General features: G+C 54.9%; 1 protein-coding gene across 4 annotated transcripts in view; it reads left to right on the top strand.

Annotated features, from left to right (window-relative positions):
* The first annotated feature begins 334 nt into the window (after positions 1 to 334).
* The window catches only part of EPHB2 (EPH receptor B2), a 152,402-nt gene continuing 129,717 nt past the window's right edge, over positions 335 to 23,019 (top strand). For all 4 annotated transcript variants that reach the window (XM_063177031.1, XM_063177029.1, XM_063177030.1 and 1 more), the window contains exon 1: positions 335 to 446. In XM_063177031.1, coding sequence (XP_063033101.1) covers positions 362 to 446 — 85 coding nt within the window. In that variant the 5' untranslated portion in view covers positions 335 to 361. The remainder of the gene's footprint in view (positions 447 to 23,019) is intronic.

Genomic DNA, 23,019 nt, shown 5'->3' with positions numbered 1-23,019 from the left:
TTCTCTGGATGATCGACAGCTCCGGGAGAAACCATCGGCGGGCCGGGGGGAGCCGCCGCCCGCTCGCCGCCCGCCGCCCCCCGCCCGCCGCCGGCCCCGCCGCGCCCCCCCCGCACGGCCCCCCCTCACGGCCCCCTCAGGCCGCCCCCGCCGGCAGCGCGGCCCGGGCGGGGCGGGGCGGGCGGCGCGGGGCGTCCCCCGCGCGGCGGCGGCGGTGGCTCGGCCCGGCCGCGGCGGCGGGGCCGGCGGAGCGCTCCGTGCCCGCGGCCGTGCCCGCGCCGGCGGCCGCCCCAGCGAGGGGCTCTGGGCTCTGCGCTCTGCGCTCCGCCGCCTCCATGGAGCGCCGGCCGCGCCGCCTCTGATGCCCGGCCCGGCGCGCACCATGGGGCCGCTGTGGTTCTGCTGCCTGCCCCTCGCCCTCCTGCCCCTGCTCGCCGCCGTGGAAGGTAAGGGGGGCGCACGGGGGGCGGGGGCCCTGCGGGTAGGGCGAGCCCCCTCCGGGTTTTCCTCGTTTTTTGGGGGGTGGCACTTTGCCCCCTGCCCCCCTCCCCGCCGCACGCCCTTCGGAGGGGAGGCGAAGTTTGGGGAAGTGCTACCCCGGCTGGAGGTGTCGCCGCCGGAGCCCGGTGTGTCGTGTGTGCCCCCCCCGCGCCCCCAGACCCTCCCGATCGCTGGCCGCCCTTCTCCCCGCCATCCCTCCGCCGGAGTGGGCATCCCTGGGTACCGCGGCGGGTCCCCCGGGGATGCCCGGGATTCGCCGCCCCGTGCCCGCTGCTGCTCTCGGCAGAGTCTTTGGGGTGCCCCTCCGCCAGGCCTTACCGGCGTTCTGGAGCTGGTGGCCGGCTCCCCGTTGGCGCCGTGGCGTTCCCGGCGTCCCCAGGAGGAGCCGAGCTCCCCGCCGAGGTCCCCGGTGCTCAGACAAAGCAGAGTGAGGCGGCAGGTGGGGAGCTCCAGGGCTGGGTGTGCGGGGACGCGCTGGGTGGGAGCCCCACGATGGGGTCTGTGCAGGGGGAGACTCGTTCTCCTGTCCCCGGCCATCCCGGCCATTCTTGCCTGCTCCCACCCGCCCGCTGCATGGACACCCTGGCAAGTGCCAGAGAACTGGGTTGGGCAGGGGCGAGGGCCAAGTGTCAGGCCAAAAACCGGCTGGTCCTGGAGCGGCGTGGTCCGAGGATGCCCGTCCATTGTGGAAGGGTCGTGTTGGAGGAGCTGGGTGGCTCCGCTGTCCCTCCGGCTCCGTTGGGCTGGTGGGCAGGCTGGGTGGCCATGCTGGCCCTGTGTGTGCCGGGCGGTGGGAGCCGCTCGGACGGTGTTTGTCTGGAACATGGATGAGGCACCATTTATTAAGTTGGAGTTTTGGGAGATGACTCATGGGTTGGCCAGCTATACATCGTGATATTTACAATATGGGAGCTTGGCATAAATAGGACTATTTACGTTGCAGCGGAGAGCGCTCGCCAGCTCTGCTATTCAAATGAGCCCAGCATGGTTTTAATTATGGGGGGGAGGGTTGGGGTGAGGAGCGTGTTTGTGAGAGCATACGTGTCCATGCAGGACGTCTGGCCCCATCCGCTGGTGGCCTTGACACTTCCAACGGGCTCTGGGCTCGGCCAGCGGGGCCCATGCACACTTGACCATGACAAGCTGACGCTGCCAACTATGGCATGCCGGGTGCCTTGGGCAGGGATGGGGTGACACCTCCACCCCAGCCTGCTCCTGCTGCTGCCCAGGAGGTGCTGCCGGCCGGTGCTGTGGGTCAGGGGCTGGCTCCCGGGGCTCCGGCGCGGGTTTGTGGGACGTGAGTGACTGTCCCACCATCATGGCAGGAGCGGCAGGCGCTGGATGCATGAGTGCCAAGGGATGGGGAGCATATCTAGGGATGAGGGGCTGGCCAGTGCAGGGGGGGTGTTTCACCCGCCCGAGATGGTCGCTCTAAGGTGTGCTCCTCCATGAATGGGGACGTTCTCAGGGAGACGGTCGGTGCGCTTCCAGCGGCCATTCCCAGCCGCGGCTGACTGTGTTGGTTTGGCTTCGGCATGGTCCCCCTGTGCCCCTGATGTTGCCTCTTGCCCTGTGTGCATCACGGGGCTGTGATGGTCACTCTCAGCGTTGGTGTGGGCAGCCAGATCCCTAATCTAGCCTTCCAGGAAAGGGCTTCTGGAGAACTGGCAAGGTGAAAACGTGTGGGATGCCGCTCCTTGGGTGTGCCTCTGCTCCTTCCTTCATGGAACTGCCTCTTCTCACTGCTTCCGAAGTGCCTGGTTGTGGTGTCCACCTGCACCTCTGAATGCTCTGGATCCCTTTGGTGTGGACAGATGGACCCAACAGTAGCTGCTGGCCATGGAGGTGGTGGCTGGACCCACCATGTTCCTGCGGCTGCAGGGAACCTCCACGGTGGCGATGTCCTCCATCACTAGCCCCAGCATATTCCAGGGCCAAAATGGGGGCAGAAAGGCTTGTTCAGGGGAAAACTACGATTCTGGAGGATCCTGCCTCTTGAGTCCTGTTTTCGGCTTTGTCACAGAGCATTTCGGTACTGCTGGTAATTTCACTTGTCTCCTCTGTGCCTCAGTTTTCCTAATTACAAGGCGTAAAATAATCCAAGCATCTTTCCCAAGGGAGCCGCGAGGTTTTGTTAATGAACATGACAAAGTGCTTTGGGATCCGTGGTTGAAAGCGCAGCCTTAGTCAGTGCGGCTGTGTGTGGGGTGTTTATTTATCTACATGCTTTATATTTCTCTGTGCGCTATATATTCACTTGCATTTAACAAACCTTAATTAGAAACAAAGCCGATAGGGAAGGAAATATAAACAGGAGTGTGCATGGAAATTGGAAGTTGATTGCTCACTGGCCAGCAGAACGCATGGTTCGGGCTCGGAGGGAAGGCTGTTTGGTTAAAACCGGCTCTGTTAAAAGGAAATGTAAAAAGAACGTGAAACATAAATCAGTATGGAAAACAGGGAGGTGGATGACAACATACATAAAGCAGAGGTTAGGAATTGCCTATAGTTGTGAAGGCGGTTGGAAGGTAATGTGTCTGCAGCTGAGAAAGTTCAGGCTTCTCAAAGGAAAGTTTTTTGTGTGTTTTTCAAAAAAAAAAAAAAAAACAAAACCCAAACCAGAAAGTCAAGAACAAAGGAGTCCTGGAAGGGTCTGGATACCCACCCCAGTTGGTAACGCCGCTATCGCTGACGGCCCCGCTTTGTATTCCTGCTGCGTAGGCTGCGCGCCGATCGCGGGGCCGACGCTCCCGAGGTATTTTGGGGGGAGCTGGGAAGGACACGGAGGTATTTTAAAATCAACAGCCTGGCTAACTCACGTGCAAGGAGGGAAAACCAGCCCGATGGTGCTCCTCACCCCAGTGGAGTTAACTTTTCACAAACCTTGTGGTGCTGGCAAGCTTCCCGAGGACTGGAGGAGAGCCAGCCCTGTGCCAAAAATGCAGAAGGAGACACGAGATGGCCCTGCTATCAGTGAGGGTGTGGGCAGCGTGGAGCCAGCAGCACGGAGGCAGCGACAGGCTCCAATGGGCGATGGAGAATTGCCCGGCACCAGTTTTGCTGGGAAACAGATCACGGGTGAGGGGACTCGATTTTGAGCAGCAACTGTGCCGAGCAATCCTAGTCCTGAGCCCAGTCTTGGGTTTGGAGAGGGATGCTGGGGCAGGAGGGCTGTATCCACTCGTGGGGTGGGCATTCCCAGGGCATGCTGTGGCTGAGGTGCTGGACATGGACATCCCTGCCCATTGTCCAAGCAAGCTGGAGACAGGACTTCAGTGCTTCTGCGTATTCAGTAGTAAATTATAGTATATGTAATATTTACAGCACTCTCAGACACATGGTGGGATTGTTGGGGGGTCCTATGCAGGACCAGGATTTGGACTGGACGATCCTTGTGGGTCCCTTCCAATTTGGGATACTCTGTGATTTTGTAATATACAGTATATTTAATTTCACTTATGCTGTAATATATTGTAATGTTAAAACATAGTCTCTGCTCCTGTACTTATGGTGAGCACCTCCACACGGGGTCCCAGGGACACAGGGCTGGTTTGAGCCTTTGTGTATCCATCTTTTTGGGTCTCCATAGAGGAAGACTTGAGCCACCCCTTCAGGGTTACAGAGCATTGCTGTGACCTTGGTGCTCCATGGAGGTGGATGTTCAGGTGTGCCAGAAGCATGGGAGCTGCAGGAGCCTCCCAGCAAGCCTGGCATGCTCTGGAGAGATGCAGCAGAGCAGCAGGTCCAGGGAGAAACAGAATCTGTCAAGGGCTGATCCTTCCTGCGAGCTTGAGCTCCAGATCTGCAAACACTCTCCTAAGAACGGGAGGGGAGCAAATGTTTTGGGACAAGTGGGGCTGAGGAGCAGAGCAGAGCCTGTGGTTTTGGCCTGGCCCTGTGCCATCCGTCTCCCTCCTGCTGCTTTCCCCTCCCCTCCATTTCCTGGGTTAATTTTTGACAAGGCACATTCCTTGCACCCACCTGCCCTTTGCATTATAGGGGCAGCAAAAGGGAAAGCTCCTTTTGGAGACCAAATAAATCAGTGCCTCATTTAAACATCCATGTTGCTGCCCTTACTACTCTGTTCTGTGGCTTTTCCAGGCGGGAGCAGCAGTCCTCTCAATACCTGCTGACTTCCAGCTTCTCTGGGTGACAAAAGCAAAGGGAGGAGATGCTGTAGGGGACAAGGGCTCGGGGTTGGTGTGGCCACTGGTGTGCCCCCGCTCCTCTGTCACCCCACAGAGGGTGTGAAGGGGACACAGCTGTGCCTTGGGGATGCTGTGAGGGGTTTGGGGCTGTCCCCAGGGATGGGAGCAGCCGTCCCCTTGGAGACGGGCTAAGGACCTGCCTGCACTAGTCAGGGCCCTTTGTGTGCACATACCTGAGCTGCTGGAAAGAGGGGTGGGCACTCAGGAAACTGCCCGAGGAGCTGGGTGAATAGTGGGGGCTGTGACAGCTCCCGTGTGCTTTGGGGCGAGGGATGAACGAGAGCCTGACCCTCCACTCCTGCCCCAAAATGTGCCTGCTCCCTGCACACCAGCCCTGCTGGGATAGGAGTGAGGGTGGCTCTGCCTGGGAGTGGGGCTCCATCCTGCCACAATCCCAGTTTTACCAAGGAAGAGCCCCGTCAGCTCCCACCCTGGTTTGTAATCCCTCCCGTACCTGGATCTGGTTTATAGGGAGACCAGGGCGAAGCACAGCTGCCAGTTGGATCTCGTTGGGATGAGGGTGCAGGGAGATCCTCAGAGGCAAAAGTTCAGCCGTTAGATAAGGGAAAGGATGGGGCCTCCTGTGATAAGGGGCTGAGTGCAGCATGGGCTGGGCGGAGGGAGGGAGGGCAGGGGGAGCTCCCAGGGCTCTGCCCGCCCATAGCCAGGGATGGGGGAGCTCTGGGAATGCTGAAGGTGGGCAGGGACCCCTTGGAGGCCAGGTGACAGCAGGAGGGAGGCTGTGAGGAAGGAGAGGTGCCTGGAGATGTTGTGCAGGCATGTATTGTTAATGCCTTTATATCAATGTCAGATGTTCCAGGAACCTGCTGGATGCATGGCAGGTTGTGCCAGGGTGCAGACACGGATGGCTGTGCAGGGCGTGCCAGCCCCCTGAGATAATCAGGATGAGGGAAAGGAGTGAGTGAGGATCATGCTGGTTGCCCCTCCCTGAATTTCCTTGCTTGGGATGAAGAGAGCACTATCAGGTCTGACAGGAAGTGTGGCACCGACTGCCAAGCATTAAAGAAAGATGGAGCAGCCCATGAGGGCAGAAAACACAACTGTAATTGGGGCTGGTCTGTGCCTCCCTAAATGTCACATTCAGAAATGATGGTTTTAGTGGCTGAGAACAGTTGTGGTTCTTTGGAGAGCTCACAGGAGGAGGAACTCTGGATTTAAACCTGAGCAGCCACATACAACATCAGATCTTCCAATGGTCATGAGGAGGGGCTGGGGAGCTCCTCAAGTTGGTGAAGCTTTCTCAGTTGATCCAATAAATATCTTCCTTCCACATTACCTCTCTCAGAGTCGGACCATGGCATCCATAAAGCAACCAGCACTTAAAAACACCAGATAGTAATGGTGTCTGAGTAAAGCAAAGTGAAGGAGTTGACTGAAGGGAGAAGCTAAAATAGGAAAATACTTGCCCATGATGTAGGAAATTAAATTAAACCTCAGAATAAATTCATGCAGCCCACTTAACATGAGCTTCCTAAAAATAACCAAAAACCAACCAAACCTGATTAAATGGCAAATTGGAGGAGGTCATTGGAAGTAAAAAAATGTTCTTCATAAAGTGAAAGGGATATCTAAAAGGAGAAAATAAAAAAATCGGAAATTGTGGTCTGGTGAATGTGAAGCCATATAAGGCAGGCTGAAAGAAGTTTGAAAAATAACTTGAGAGCGGAAATTGTTTATCCCCCAAGCTTCCCCTCAACAAATGGGTATTGGGAAATTAAATGTGCAGGATGGAGCCCTTGGCGTGGAGGGGGATGACTTCAGTGTCACCCCAAGTGGCCAAAGGGGCTCCTGCCAAGGGGCTTTGCTTCCCAGGGCAGGGCTGGGAGACTGTTCTGAGGTGATGGCAGGAGAACCCGTATTTTACAATAAGTCAATAAAATGAATATTTGAGCCAGAGTAAATGGGACGAGCATCCTTTAAGAAGATCTCCCTGGGTGATCCAGGAGACTCCAGAGCAGTAATTTTAGAGGAAGGGCTCTCTTATGGATTAAAATGTGCTTTAAGAAGGGGAAACAAAGAGTCAGTTTTCCCACTGGACGGGGTCAGCGTGAGGCTTGCGCTGGTGATGTATTCATAAAGTAGAGAGGGGTGGGAATGGGAAGGCAAAGAGTGTTTGCAGATTATACAAAATTATTCAGGATGATAAAAACAACAGTTGTCTTGAAAATATTGCAAAAGGCTCTCATGACACTGGATAGGCGGGCTATAAAGTGGCAGATTAAATGTAGTCAGGGATGAATGAAAAGGGATTCACATGGAAAAAATTACCCTAAACCCATGCATGCACAGTGGCAGTCTTTAAATTACTTATTAGCATTTTGAGAAAGAGATCTTAAAGTCATTGTGGATGGCTCTTTGAAAGCATCAGCTCCGACCTGGGAAAGACTGGGAAAGGGAGTGAAGATGCTTGTGCAGGAGAGAGGGGCTGGGGGAAGGATGCAGCTTGGGGAGGGAGGGAGGGAGGGGGCACAGAGGTGCACTGCTCCGTGGGAGGTGTAAAGAAGAGGGTGATGAAAGGGTGGTGATCCTTTATTTTATATTTTTCCCCTCTCTCTGGAGTTCTCGAGCAGAGGGTTTCACAGCAGGAGCATCGGAGGGTGGAGGCAGGGCAGGGTGCAGTCCAGCCCTGCCCCGTGCTGGGTACCCTGGATTCTGCTGTGCTCCCTGAGCATCCTGGTGCACTGCAGGAGGTGGGATGGACACCAGCAATCCCTTTGGCTCAGCCTCCGTGGCAGGTGTGGTGTTTGGAAGGAAACAGGGGAAGGGGCCTTCTCTGGGCTCCCACACTGGATGTCCAGGCTTGGTGGGGTCCCGCCGCCCCCTGCTCCCAGTCTGGCTTCCAGGATCATCTGCAGCTCCCAAGGCAAAGTGCTGGGCAGGTCCACATTGCTCTGGGTGCTCATGGCCTCGAGCCCTCTGTGTCTGGGGACGCCTTTAACCTTCCACAGGCTCTTGATTTTGGCCAGATGGCCGTGGAAGGTCCTTTGGAAATGCCTGTTGGTGCTTGCCTTTGCCCTCCTGGGAGTTTCAGAGGCCAAGAGCATCTGGTTGGAAGTGGGGAGGAGAGGAGCTTCCCTGAGCCCTGGCTGCACCTTGGGGCCTGGGGGCTGGGTTAGGGGAGGTGCTTGGGCCTTTACCCAGCAGCTGTGAGGGTTGGGGGGGCAAATGTGGCTGAGATGTGAACCTCCCTGGGGCAGAGGGGACACCTGGAGCTGTGTGAGTGTCCCTGGGCACAGGGGACACCTGGAGCTGTGTGAGTGTCCCTGAGGACACCTGGAGCTGTGTGAGTGTCCCTGGGCACAGGGGACACCTGGAGCTGTGTGAGTGTCCCTGAGGACACCTGGAGCTGTGTGAGTGTCCCTGGGGACACCTGGAGCTGTGTGAGTGTCCCTGGGCACAGGGGACACCTGGAGCTGTGTGAGTGTCCCTGAGGACACCTGGAGCTGTGTGAGTGTCCCTGGGCAGAGGGGACACCTGGAGCTGCCGTGGGCTGGTGCTCCCAGGGCCAAAGGGAACAGTGGTTTCGGCTGCTGGGCTCCTGGGTAGCCTGTGGCTGGCTCCAGGCCCCCAGCCCCGGAGAGGAGGGTCAGGCAGAAGGTCTGGGATCCCCTGTGCTCCCAGCCAGGCTTTGGGGACACGGGGACACCCAGCTGCTGCAGGCTGAAGGACAGGCTGTGCCCCTGGTGATGCAGCTCCCCAGCCATGCCCAGGCTGAGCTGAGTGCTGCTCCATGGGAGGTGTCATCCCAGCTCCCCAAATATGTCCCCAAAGTGTGTGGAGCCCTGCTGGAGTGGTGAGCTCTGCTTGCATGTCCCTGTCATGGCTTGGAGGGAGGGACCTGTGTTGGGAGGCTTCTGCAGCGCTGCTCTGCTCAGCAGCAGGGGAGGGGAGAACCAGGGAGGGTGAGGAGGGTCAGAGAGGAGGCTGGGTTCTCCAGATCTTCTGCCAGGACCCTCTGTGAGCCTGAACAACCTCAGAAGAGGGACACAAGAGAGAGAGAAGCCATCTCCATCCTGTGTAGTCCTCATGCACAGGATGTGGGTGAGAAGCACTGTGATGAGACAGTGCAGGTTCTGCCTATTCCAGAGTCTCTCGGGGCAGGGAGGAGTGATTGGAGCACTCTGCATTGGAGCAGGGGACAGGGAGTCTCTGGTTGCTCCTTGCTCCCTAGAGGAGATCCTGCTCTTTGAGCCTCTCAGGAGGCCACTGGTTCCCTCAAAGTGGCCACTGAATGTACACTCTTTGGGCTGCTTAAGGCTGGAGGGTGGGACAGGATGTGTCTGAGGACAAACCAGGCAGGAATGGGCTGTTGAGGTGCCTTCAGGTGTGTGGCCATGGCAGGGACTCCTGGATGGAGCTGGCATCACCATTCCCTGCTGTTGGCTGCCATCACTTGCTGGTCATCATCCCCAGATGATGCCTCTGTGAGTTTGGCTTCAAGCCTTTCTCACGAGATCCATCTTTCGTGAAAGCTTTGCCTTGGCAGTAGACTTCTGGGTGGGAATGATGCCCCAGGAGGGGGGCTTGGTCCTGGAATCAGAATCATTGGCTGGTTTGGGTTGGAAGGGACCTTGGAGCTCATCCATTTCCACTCCTGCCATGGCAGGGACACCTTCCTCTAGTCCAGGTTACTCCAAGCCCTCTCCAAGCTGGTCTTGGATACTGCCAGGGATGGGGCAGCCACAGCTGCTCTGGGCACCCTGTGCCAGGGCCCCAGCATCCTCTCAGAGAGGGATGTTCCTGATATTCAGTCTGTCCCTGCCCTGTGTCAGTGGGAAGCCATTCCTCATTGTTCTATCCCTCTATTCCTTGACCAAAGTCCTTCTCCAGCTCTCTTGGAGCCCCTTCAGGCCCTGGAAGGCTGCAGTGAAATCACCATGGAATGATGAGATGTGTCCAAAGCACCTGTTTGTGGTGTTGAGGAGCTGGGAGTGCTCTGCTCTGACAAATCCCCGTGCAGCTGGTTTGGGGTGAGGTGTGGCACAAAGTCTGCTGAGGATCAGGGCTGGGCCCCCCAAAGGAGCTGGGTGCTGTGGAGGGGAGGCCCAAGAAGCCCTGGGCCATCCCCAGGAGGTTTGTGGTGGCCAGGCAGCCCCAGGCAGTGCACAGCTGGGCTGGGGCATGTGAGGGTCACCTCTCCCCGTGCCGAGGTTACGATGGCGTTCCCTGATTTGCTTTGCTCTAATCCCGTTTCCAGGCTCCAGCACTGCGACTCAGAAACCTTTATGGGCAGCCTCACTTCATAAATCTTGGCCTTGTTTTACTTTTAAGCCTGTCTGGTATCAGAGGATAAAGCCAGCAGGAGAAATGCGTGCCCTGGGGGCAGCGTGGATGGAGTGAAACAAGATGTCCAGGCTTGATAGAGCCTGCAGGGATGGGGGCTGGCCAGGCTGCAGGGCAGGGACTTCACTTGGGAAAGCATTTCCTGCGGATCTCTGCTGAGGGATCTCTCCTGCAGGATCCCAGTACCTCCAAGGCTGCTTGCAGAGTGCCTCTGCAGGTGTCTGAGCACTGGTTCTCTGCCTCCAGCCTTTGTATGCGCCTTGTGACACCTTTGTGGTAAATGGGAGCAGGCCTGTGGCTGTGTGGGCATTGCTCTGGGAGGGACAGCGAGCTGGGGATGTTATATTTTCATTGCCTGGGGAGCAATTCCAATATTTTCATTGCCTGGATGTGGGGAATGGCTGATGGCAGGGTGTTGATCAGCCAGTGCTGAGAGGTGGGATAGAGGTGCCAGCTCCCCCAAGCTGGCTGCTGGCACTGAGGGCTTGCATCAGGCAGAGCAGAGCAGCCCCACCAGGGATGGTTTCCAGCCATGGAAATAGCTGCAAATGCAGGCATGGGCAAATGCATGGATGGGCAAATGCATTCCCCAGGCAGAGCCTGGAGCTGCCCCGTCCATGCCTTGTCCACTCCCTGGAAGTGCTTAAGGCCAAGCTGGACAGGACTTGGAGCAGTCTGGTCTGGTGAAAGGTGTCCTTGCCCATGGCAAAGGTCGAATGGAGATGGTTTTTAAGGTGCTTTCCAGCCAGACCATGGTGTGATTTGATGAAGCTTGGAGGTAGCCCCACTCGTGCCTGCCCTGCAGGGGATGGAGAGTCCCACAGGCTCTGGAAGGGTAAAGTCAGGCTGGCTGTGCTGCTGTGTGGGAATCCCTTGCCACAGACTCACAGGAGGGCAGTGGGGCTGCCCTGGGCTGGAGGGGACAGACTGCCCAGCACCTCCAGGACTCGTCCCCATCCCCTGTCACCTTTGGTGAACCTCTGAGAGCCTGGCCAGCTGCAGAGCGGTGGGGAGCAGGGCAGGCACGAGGAAGGTGCTAATTAGGATGTTGGCAGCATTAGCAGGGGTTGGTGTCTGGCTGGTGGGAGGTGTTGAAGAGGCAGCGTGGGCTCTGCTCCGTGTCACGCTCGGTACAAAGCTCAGGCCAGTAGGCTGCTCACAAGTCTGCAGGGGGACAAGGCCAGCCCAGGGCTGATGGAGCCATCCAGGGGCAGGTGGGTGCTGCTTGGAGCCCACGTGGGGCAGCTGGGTGAGAGCCTGATGTGGCTTTGTCCTGGGGCTGCTGGGAGCATCCCCAGTGATGGGGAGCTGCTTCCTTCATGTGGCTGTGCTGCTGCCGCAGAGACAGCCCTGATACACCTGCTTTTAACCTCCTTCTGGCTCCTCACCTTTCTTTTTCCATGGCTGTAAGTGAAATAGAGAGTAGAGGGGCTGCTCACATTGCTTTTGGAGTTTTTTTTTTAATCTGATGTCAAACTTATGCCATCACATTGAATAGCTGCCATGAGATTTTGCTGTGACTGACACCTGTTCTGGCTTCAGAGCAGCAGCTTTTGATTCAAACAAATCCTCTGGAAATGCTGAGTTTATGTCAGCTGCTCCCATGTGTTCCCTGCTCCCTGTTCCCAGCTTTGGCTAAACGTGGCATCACTCAGGAGGTTGCTGGTGCTCTGAGCAGTGGCTCGGGGGATCTCTGCAGCTCCACTGGTTTATGGTTTGTGGGACAGGCAGAAGTGCAGGCACATGCAGATGTACTGCCAGGCTGGTCCCTCTGGGCTGCTGGGCAGGTGGCTGTCCCCATGTGGCAGGACATGGCTCCTGGGTGTGCCCATGGCAGGAAAACGGGCACAAGCCCAAAGCTGAGCCGGCCAGCTCGACCGTTGCGGCATTCCCTTTCATCCCGGCTGTTCCGGGAGCCCATCCTTCCTTATCTGGGGGGCTGGGGGTGAAGTTCAATCTTTCCAAGCTGGGTCCCACAGTGCTGCTTTGCTTCTCCCAGTTTCTGTTGGTTCCTGCATAATAAAAGGTGGGGCTGCAGGGTGGGGAGCTGAATTTTGGACTGAGAGGTGAGGGATGTGCCAGGGGACACTGCCAGGGGCTGTGGTGGGTTTGGGAGTAGCACATTTGGGACCAGCAGGAGGGACCAGTGGAGCCCAGACGTCCCTGTGGTGTCTTGGATGGGATGGCAGGGGCTGCCCATTGGGTTTTGTGCTGGGGGAGACCAAGCAGGTCACCCTCCAGCAGAAACCTTGCCCTGTAATTTGGGTGGCCTAAATATGACCTGAGCTCCTGCTTGTGGGTGCTGGGCCCTTGGAAAGCTGACCTGGTGGTTTACTGTGTTTGGGAGGTCCTCAGTGTGTGGGCTACATAGAGAGAAGGGAAAAAAAGGGATTTGTGAGGTCAGCCCTGGGTGTGTCATCCACCACTGGCCAGAGGGGTGGAGAAGGGCTCAGCCCTCCATGGGTCTCCTGGGGATGCCAGCAGATCGTGGAGCTGTGGTGGCATGCCCACCCCATGTGTAACCATCAAGGTGCCCCTTTCCCTGGTGGCATGTTGAGGTCTGTGCTGTGTTGGGGTCTCTCCTCTGGGAGAGGAGCCCTGTGAGTGTGCAGGCTCAGGTGATGCACCTGAACATGCTCTGAAATCTCCTTCCCTTTGGTGGCAGGAATGTGCTATACATTTGCCCAGGACTAAAATAAAACTGCTGCCCTAGTCCCATCTGAGAGAAAAAGCCTGGGGAGAACACATTCCTCTCCTGGCTGCTGTGGTGGGGGTGCTCAGTGAGGCCTTCTGAGGTGCTGGAGGTTTTTGTTCAGTGCAGAAGTCACTGGTTGTGCTCCAGGGCTGTCACTCCTGAGAGGGCTGTGGGCTGACGTGGGTGGTGAGAGCCCACCTAGGGTGGGAGTGTGGTGGCCATGAGGGAGACGATGCATGGGGGTGAGCAGACAAACTGATGGATGAGTCAACAGACCCAAAAAATAGAATTTAAAAAAAGGCAAACCTGGCTTCTCTTCCAATTCTATAAAAATAAAATGAAGCAGACTTCATGCTCACATTGTCTGAAGAAATCCCACCCACCAGCAGCGTTGGGGAGACCCTGCTGGTCCAGCATCAAGCGATCACTCTCTGATGATGCACATCCCCTGTGCTGTCCTCATCAATGTGTTACAGCTCTGCCCTTGCTCCAGACCCCCAAGCTCTTCCCCTTTCAGCTGAGAAGAGGGTCTGGAGCAGGGCCTGGCTTTGCCACACCTGCCTGTCCTGCAGCACAGTTGGTGTCACCCTGTGCCAAGCCTGGGCTGGGATTTCCCACCCTTCCAATCTCCCCACCTGCCACTCTTCGTTTCCCTCTCAGACAGTTAAATTTGCACACCCTTCCCGTGGTTTGGCCTGGTGGGTTTGGTTTCCTGGGTCAATGTCTGCTGGAACGTTTGGATGTCCTCTCCCAGGGAGGACTTTGCCCGTGCTGGGTACTGCAATCTCAGCTACAGCCATGGAGCTGGAAGAGACAGTGGGTGATCCACAACTTGGAACATCTCAGTTTAGTGAGGCTGGCTCAAAATCAAGTGTTTTAACGAAGCAGGAAATGTTGCTGTGGGATTTCTCCAGTGTTTTAGGAGGCTGGTGGAGGGCTCCGTGCTCATCCTGGGGCTGCTTCTGGGAGAGGAAGACATTGAAGCTTACTGCTGGGAGCGTGGTTTTGTTGCATCTCCTGCACCCAGACCAAGTCCTGCAGGGGTGGTTACCCTTTGGCCTGCTCTGGGCTGCAGCCAGAGTAAATATTCACTGGAGATGTTTTGTTTTGGTGTCTCAGGCTCACGAGGCCAGTGGAGGTGCGAGCAGGGATCCCCAAAGCGGGGCTTGCCAGCCTTTAATACTTGGAATACATTTCTGCCTGTTTGCAGGGCTCTGCTGGGGATGAGACATGGCTGGTCTCCATGGTTTTATGTGGCATGGGACTGTGCCAGCACACAGCTGAACCCTCACAGAGCAGCATAAAAAATGTTGTAGTTGGGATTAGGTTACCCATCCTTCCTATAAAAGACTCTATAAACAGTCCATCAAGCCCCAGCATTCCTGTGTTGGCTGTGAGGTCCTTCACACTTAATGGCTCTGACATTTGCTTTGACTAAACCTTTTTTGGGGGGAGGCAGTGATATAAAGCAGCCCCCAAAGAATGGGGTTTTGCTTGCTTTAGTGGGGGAACCCAGCTGGGCTGGCTTGGCAGGGGCGGTGTTGGATGTCAGAGGATCTGGCTGGGCTGGGGAGGCTGCCCTGAGGCAGTGACAGCAGCAGCTCCTCCCTCCCCATCACTGAGGGCTTTCTCTGCGGGGATTTGCTCTTTGCTGGGGTGTCTGAGAATTTTCCCTTATCTTGGGGCAAGCAAGGACCTGGGGCTCCCTCTCCCATCTCCCAGCACACCTCAGACTGTCTTGTCTCTGCTGTAGCTGAGTAATGCTCCAGAGTTAAAGCTCCCCAGTCCAGCTCCCCAGTCCTTCTGAAAAACCTAAAGCTCAGTCTGGGGACCAAGTGGTCTCTTTGTAGCTTCAAGTGTGCTCCCACCTTCACCTTCCTCACCATGCCCTTCATGTGTGATGCCAGCCATGGAAGGGCTCCTAGTTTAACACCATCCATGGGACTTTCTTGATGTGCTTTTGAGTTTTGTTCATCCTTTGGGGAGCCAAAGGGGCAGGGAATGGATGGATACCCAGGTGGGAGGCTTAGGTGGTGCTGAAGGTGTTCCTTATGCTGGTTGCTGCAGTGTTGAGGCAGGCATGCACACCTTGGTCATTCCTTGGGGCTGGTGATGTGTGGGTTAGTGTAGATAGATGCTCCTGCCTGGGACAGTCATGTCTCTCCTGGAAACCTTCAAGCCAGAGTTATGCTCCTGCTCTCCCAGCAGTGTGGGGAAGGCAGAGCCCTGCCCCTGCTGGCTGCCAGGAGGTGCCAGCTGTGGTGGCAGCGCTGTGGGTGGCACCTGCCTGCCTGGAAAGGGACTGAAGCCACAGGGCTGTTGGTGCACAGCGAGCGTCTGTGGGGTGGGCACGGCATCCGTGCTGTGGTGCCAGAGCTGGGCACGAGGGGCTGTCCCTGATCACTGCCACCATGTCACTGGCACCATCTGGAGCTTTTCCTGCCTGCCTGGTGCTTGCATCTGTTGAGCCGCACCAGCTCCAGGGCGGTTGCTGGAGGAGATCAGGCTTTCCAGTGCTTTTCACTGCTGAGTTTAATTCGTTTTAAGGTTTTTACGCCCCTAAATTTTCTTTGAAGATGATTTGAACAATTTAATCGTTATCACAAAAATGGGATTTCTAATGTAAGCTGGAAGCAAACCCCCCCCCCTCAGAATCTTGCTGAGGGCAGTTCAGCTCACCTGCCTGGCTGGTCTCGATCAGCAGCCTGTCCTCAGAGGCCCTTTTCTCTCTGTTGCTGTCTGGAGAAAATTAACAACTGCATTAAAGTGGGAGCATTATTTTTTCATATGGTGAATGCCAAAGAAGGTGAATCCCATATCCTTCACTTGAGATTGCTCTGCAAGGGCATTACCCACCTGAGCAGTGGGTTCCTTCATCCCTCTCCAGCATGCTGACTGAGGCAGAAATGAATCCAGGGCTGGTTCCTGTGGAGCCCACAAAGGTCCAGCACTGGGAACTCTTGCTTGGAACGGGCCACCTAATCAGTTCTTACCACCTTTTGTAGCTTGTTTTTTGATCTGGAGTGCAGGCAGTGGCTGGCACAGTGGCTCTGTTCCCCAAGCTGCCCTCACATCTCCTGATTCCAGCACTCAGACACTCCCCTGCCTCGTACATAGCTCCTCTCACCAATCAGACTTGTAATCTCAGTGAAGAATGAAATCAGATTTGTTTGACAAGACCTGTTTCTTGTAGAAGTATGTTGACTGGTGCTAATTATACTCCTGTTCTTTAATTCTTTATGATTGGAATTACATCAGCTTTTTCATTATTTCCCCAGAAGTGATTTCAAACCGAGCGAGACCTTGAGTGCCTGCCATTCCCTCACGTTGTAATCCTGGTGCATCCAGCAGACGTGATCCCTCTGCTCTCAGATGCCCTGCATTAGTGTCTTCAAGGACTTCCCAGCTTTCTTCTTCTCCAGGCATCCCCCCATGGGCTCTTGCTTCTTAATCTTTGGAGTCTCTTGGGTCTGTCACTGTGAAACGTGTTGGATTTTCTTCATTCTCTCTCTTTTGTCGTGCTTTAACCCCAGCTGGCAGCTCATCCCCACACAGATCCAGTGCACAGATAGCATTGCCTGGCTGCCCAGGGCAGGGGTGTAGTCACCATGCCTGGAAGTGCTCAAAGGCCTGTGCATGTGGCACTTGGGACGTGGGTTAGTGGGGAACTTGGCAGTGCTGGATTAGTGGTTGGAGCCAATGATCTTGGAGGGCTTTTCCAACCCTGGCTTAGGGCTTCTGATCTGATTTTCTGATCCCTTAGTCTATGGGCCATCCCTGTGAAGTTTCCATAAAATGTCCACAGTTGTCCAGAAAATGTCCACTGAGTTTGTGAGGTCTGTGACTTTGTGCTCTGTCTGTTGTGATGGTCACTCAGACAGGAGAGGTGACAGAGGCAATGCTGGTGCTCTCTGGAAACAGTGCTGGAAAGAGCTACCCAGGTTTATTCCACTGCCCAGTTACTCCTGCAAACTTTGACCAGTACAGAAACCAGGCTGTGATGTTTTCTTGTGGTTTTCTCCCAGTTTGATAGTGGCTCGTCCCAGAATTTGATTTTTCATGTCTGTTGTGGAAGTGTCACACAGGAATTTGATGTGGTCATGGTTTCTTGGGCTTGTTTATGGAAGTGTCATCACTGAAATGGCCAGAAATGAAGATAAACGATGGCTGGGGCTTCTCCCACCTCCACAAGGCCACTGTCTGTGGAGAAAACAGCTGAGTTGTTTGGGCACCATGTGGCCCCGTTGCATCTGCTCCAAAGTCCCAGTTATTTGCTAAATGCTTGCAAACGTGTGTGATTTGTAAGGAACTGCAGCCAGACGTTCCCTGGCTCGTTGGTTATGTATGAGCTCAGGAATCCTGGGTACCCTGGGGAGGAAGCAGCCCTGTCCTCTGGAGGGCTGTGGAATAACATCCCACTTTCCTAATAAAGACACGAACTGGCTGACCATGGCCACCCTTCACACACCAGGAACTGCAGTGGGGGAAGCTCTGGCTGTGCCTAGAGTAAAAAAAACCTGTTAATCACACTGGGAGTGGAGCAGGGCTCGAGTCAGTGACAGCACCTCCAGCCCTGGGCTGTCTCAATGCTTTTCTCCATGTTTCTATCAATTTTAACATTTTTACTTAGGGTTTTTTTCTATGTGCTGAAAAGAACATCATCATAACTTTTTCTTGTCTTCAGACGTGGGTTTTCCAGAGGTTTCTTTTATTCACTTCCTGCCAGTCACAATAAAATATGTGCTGGATTGTGCTTATTCTCCTTCCATTTCTTATGCATTGCCTTTTGTGTGTGGTTGCCACAAACACTTTGTTCCTCTGAGGCTGGTTTTGGTTGAAGTTGCTGTTTTCCTAGATTGCCTATATATATATATATAAAAAAATAGTTTAAACTTTTGTTGCAGAATCATAGAATGGTTTGGCTTGGAAGGGACCTTAAAGATCTAGTCCCAAACCCCTCTGGTTCCCATTTGTACTTTTGCTCCTGTTTCCTGGTTGACTCTGATTGTAAATTTGATGAGCTTTTGGAAACTGATACATTTGGATGAACAGGCAAAGCCGTTTCAGGTTTGGCCTGTTCTCCCTTTGGCCCACACACACTGAGGTCATCAGTGCTGAGGCAGCTCCTGCTTCCAGTCCAGTGATTCAGCCCCCATTCTGTGTCATTAGGAGGTCCAGAATTGGAGACCTCGGGGTCTTTGATGCACTCTGTGCATTAAAATTATGTAATGTGCCTGTCCTCACCGCTGGCAGGGTGTGACCCAGTGGAGCAGTGACAGATATTGACAGGTACCAGGGTCTCCAGGCAGGGCAGAGGCACTAAAGTGGTGTGAGAGCCGGGTCACGGGCGCTGTGTCATCACGTGTTGGCTTTCCAGCACATGTGTCACTGCACGTCGTGACAGGCGTGTCCTGAGCAGGTCTGTGATTGATCTTGGTGCAGTGGGGGCTCAGCTGAACCTCTGTGAATTGAGGGGTCTGCTCCAGCATCCTCTCCTGCTGAACTTCCCAATTCATGGAATCACAGAATCACTGAGGTTGGAAAAGCCATCCAGATCACCAGGCTCAGTCACTGACATAGCTCTGCCATGTTCACCCCTAACTCACATGCCCTAGTGCCATGTCCACGTGGTTTTTGAACACTTCTGGGGTGGTGACTCCACCACTGCCCTGGGCAGCCTGTGCCAATGTGTGATCAACCTTTCCATAAAGAAATTTCCCCAATACCCAACCTGATCCCCCCCCCCCCCAGCACAGCTTGAGGCCATTCCCTTCCATCCTGTCCCTGTTCCCTGGAGCACAGCCTGACCCCCTTGGCTGTCCCCTCCTGTCAGGAGCTGTGCAGAGCCACAAGGGCCCCCTGAGCCTCCTTTGCTCCAGGCCGAGCCCCTTCCCAGCTCCCTCAGCTGCTCCAGGCCTGCAGTGTAGAGCAGTCCCAGCGGATGGATTGATGTGCCAGTGATGGTGTGGGTGGATCCCATCCTGTGCAGGGAGCTGCAGGACACATGGTGTGGGGAGGGGGCAGTGCAGCCTGTGGCACCTTGGGTCAGGCATGCTGCTCACCCTGCACTCAGCTCTCCTGGCCCTCACCGTCCTCCTCCTCAGGAGCCCTGCCCAGATTTCCTGCTGAAATGCAGAGGGTGAGGCGCAGTGCCAGGTGAGCTAACAGGATGTTTTAGGACTGAGGAAAGACCACTGATGGTGGAATTGAGAGGACATGCAATGACCTTTGTCAGCAGGAGTCGTGTCCTGCTGGAGAAGGACCCACTGCCCTGGCAAAACCAGCCTTCACCTGTGGAGGTGGCACCTGCCTGACACTTGCAGGTGTCTCTTGGTTTTGGGCTGTGCAAGCCCTGCTGTCTCAATGCATTGCTGCTGTTTAAGGAGGGAGAGTCCTTTTGGCACCACTGGAGGGTGGCTGAGCTTCTGGAATCTGGGGATGGAATGCCAAGGCACAGACTGGATTGTATCCCTGAGCCTGGTGTCAGTCCAGGGAGCCCCTGCCTCCCTCCTGCCTTGCTGGCTTAATGCATCTGCTGGGTTTTTGCTCCAAAACACAATCAAGAGAAAGCAATGCTGGTTTTTCCCTCACCAAAGTTCTGATACTCAGCAGATGAACATCCTGGATTAGGCTGAGGTGTTGTTAGTGGGTTGTGGGAGCTCCTGCATCCTCAGGGGGCTCATGTGGAGATGTGTAGGAGTGATGTTCCCAGGCCTTCCTGGGGGCAGAATATAGAGCTGCAGTTGTGGTTCCATTGCCAGAAAAAAGGAGCTCTGGGTGTTTGAATGAGATTGTGCCGGGGATCATTATGTAGCAGTGATTTGGGGTCCTGCTGTGTCTCACCTTCTACAAGAGCAAGATTTATCAGCTCCATCTGTGATCAGAGCACATGTCCAGCTCTGCTTCCCTGTCCCCAAGGTCCCCCTGTCCCCAAGGTCCCCCTGCCCCAGCTGTAGCAGTGATCAAGGTGATGTGGATTAGGGAAACCAATTCCTGGGTACCGTCCGTTCTGGAGATCCCTCAGGTCCCTGGTGGCCAGACTCAGGGCTGGACAGCCTTCCTGGGGAAGCAATGTCCTAAATGATCAGTTAACATCCAACTTGGACATCCCAAGTCACGATTTTTATTTTAAAACGGTCTCTCGTGGGTCAGGATGTCCACCCTGGAGTGACTTGCTGTTCTCATTTTATGGGATGAGTCACTGTTCTTGTTTTATGGGATGAGATCCCTTCTACGTAGCTGAGTGTGGGTGAGGGCTGTGTTTTCCCTTCATTACTTCCAGCTTTTTCCTTTATGAAATTGCATTTCTCTGGGAATGGCCACATTCAGGGTTTAAACCATGATTTTGGTTTTCATTCTACCCCAGGTGCTGATGGTACACAAATAATTTTGCCTGATGGTGCCAATCCCATTTGACCATGGATCCCCATTGCCCCAGGGATCCTGTCCCCAAAGCCTGGGGAAAGAAGCACCTGGGAGGAGGTGGGAAAGGAGCAAATCCATAGGTTTATTTGTCTGTAAGGCATGGCTCACAACCCTTCTGTGTGCACGGACTGGAGATGTCTGCACACACCCAGAATGCTGCTCTGAACACTGGAAGCATCAGAGATTCTGTTCACAAGGGCATGGGGTGACAGGACGAGGGGGAATGGCTTCCCATTGCCAGAAGGAAGGATTAGGTTGGATATTGGGAAGAAATTCTTCATTGTGAATGTGGGGAGGCCCTGGCACAGGGTGCCCAGAGCAGCTGTGGCTGCCCCTGGATCCCTGGCAGTGCCCAAGGCCAGGCTGGATGGGGCTGGGAGCAGCCTGGGACAGGGGAAGGTGTCCCTGCCATGGCTCAGGACAGGATGGAACAGGATGAGCTTTGAAGTTCCTCCTAACCCAAATGATTTTGGGATTCTGTGATTCTTTTTCCTTGGAGCAGTGCAAGGAAATCCTATCCAGCTTCCAAAATCTCCTGACTCAGATGAGGGTGATTATTTGCAGGTAGCAGAGCTGCCTCCTCCCACATTCCAAAGCATTTCCCACACGGAGGATGCAGCTGTGGATGATGCCCAGGTGTGGGAGCAGGTCCATCCCGGATCTGGGAGTGCTCCCCCATCCCTGCTCCCACCTGCTCCCTCCCCTCTGGCTGCAGCAGGGGCTTTAACAGCCGTTTCCTTGTGAAATCAGAGGGATTGCAGGCTGTGAAATACAAATGATTCCTACTAAAGGCTGTGTAATGGATTCCACTTGCAGCCTTTGGTGACTGTGTGTTTCTAATAAAAGTCTCTGGAGGGAGGGGAGCTGGCAGGGTCAGGGTGCTGGGGAGGCTGGGCCAGCCTGCCTGGTGCCCACCAGGCTCTTGGGCACCTGGGCTGTCCCCTGTGAGGTGGAGCTCTGGAAACCCACAGGCTTGTGAACCAAGGGGAAAAATAAATTCACAGAAATGCTCTCCTAGGGGGGCTGTGCTTTCTCTGTGCTGCCAGTGGAGATGTGGGGTTCACAGCATCATGGAATTTCCTGAGCTGGAAGGGACCCACAAGAGCATTGAGTACAACTCCTGGCCCTGCTTAGGACACCCCAGCAATTCCCAGCCTGTGCCTGGAGCTCTGGCAGCCTTGGGGCAGTGTCCATTCCCTGGGGAGCCTGCTCAGTGCCCCAAAACGCTCCAGGGGAAGAACCTTTTCCTGACACCCAACCTACACCTCCCTGACAGACCTCAGGCATTCCCTCGGGTTCAGATGTGGGGTTTGTGGGAGCAGGGCAGCAGCAGGACATGTTCTGCATCACTGTGGGACACAGCAGCAGGACATGTTCTGCATCACTGTGGGACACAGCAGCAGGACATGTTCTGCATCACTGTGGGACACAGCAGCAGGACATGTTCTGCATCACTGTGGGACACAGCAGCAGGACATGTTCTGCATCACTGTGGGACACAGCAGCAGGACATGTTCTGCATCACTGTGGGACACAGCAACAGGACATGTTCTGCATCATTGTGGGACACAGCAGCAGGACATGTTCTGCATCACTGTGGGACACAGCAGCAGGACATGTTCTGCATCATTGTGGGACACAGCAGCAGGACATGTTCTGCATCACTGTGGGACACCCAGCTGCCCTGAGGATACAGCTGCAGCTCAGGCTGGCTCTAGGAAGAAGATTATTATTGCTATCCCCAGCCCTTTTAGAAGTAACAAATTTTAGTTTTTAAGATCTTTCTTTGAAACAGTTTTGATGAACTCCCTTGAGGATCAGGGCTAATAGGTTAGAGTGGTTATTTGTGAAAACTGTTCTCCCCCTGTTAACTGGATGTTTCTATTTACTGAGAGTCTGGGTGAGTTTGCCATGGTGTATGGCAGGTTTCTGTTTTCCCCAGCTTTGGTTCCATGAGGACCTCTGCAAGCACAGGATGACTTTGCCACACTGATTAATAGGTTGGACCATACATGTGTTAAACCCATGTAAATTCCATGGAGATCCTGTGGGATGCACAGGGCTTCAGCCTGGAGAAAAGCACGTGGGCAGCCCCTGGTGCTTTCAAACCAGGGAACAGATGAGTCACCAGCCCGAGAGCTGTTGCAGAGGTAAGCAGGGGATTCACACCTTTAATGTGCAGTTCCACAGCATTAGGAGTTAGGAGGGGTTCCCACCGTGGATGGATTTACAGGTGTGTCCTGGAGGGGCTTAAAATTGGCTGGTCAGAGGAAAATACTCCAAGTGGGAGATTCCCATCTGCAGCAAGTGCCAGTGTTGGGAGAGCAGTAAAGGCTCAGGGATGGCTTGGTTACACCTGAGGGAATTTGGCCCTCAGGGAACAGAAGTGGGTCTGAGGATGGCCACACTGTCTCTGGGAGCACAGTGTGGTCCTCAACTATGGGGCATAACCATGGCAACCAGGAGATCTGTGGCTCTGAAAACACCTTGGAAATGGGATTCTCCTGGAGTGAAGGAGCTGATCGGGTCCTTGACTGGTGAGCCAGGACATCCCTGCACCCTCCGTCCTTGTGATACTGAGGGCAGCCCTGGGGGCCTCTGGATCTGCTTCTGGTGTCCACAGCTAAAGGAGAATGAAAATAAAAATAAACCAGTTTAATGATCATGATTCAAGATGTGGAATCCTGCCCATTGTTGGCCTTGTTCAGGAGGCTGAGGAGTGTCTGCTGGTAGCAGCCTGGAGGAAGGACTATTAATGGGGAAGCTCTGTTTAATTAGACAGGGCAGGACTCTGTGGCTTGGAAGCTGGACTAATTCAGCCTGGTAGAGGAGCTTATTTTTAATAACGTGTCTAATTAACTGTACAGCAGATCACCCAGGGGTGGA

This window comes from Melospiza melodia, chromosome 26 (genome assembly GCF_035770615.1).
Source record: "Melospiza melodia melodia isolate bMelMel2 chromosome 26, bMelMel2.pri, whole genome shotgun sequence".
Lineage (NCBI taxonomy): Eukaryota > Metazoa > Chordata > Aves > Passeriformes > Passerellidae > Melospiza > Melospiza melodia.
The sequence above is the reverse complement of the archived record's forward strand: the minus strand, read 5'-3'. Positions and strand labels throughout refer to the sequence as shown.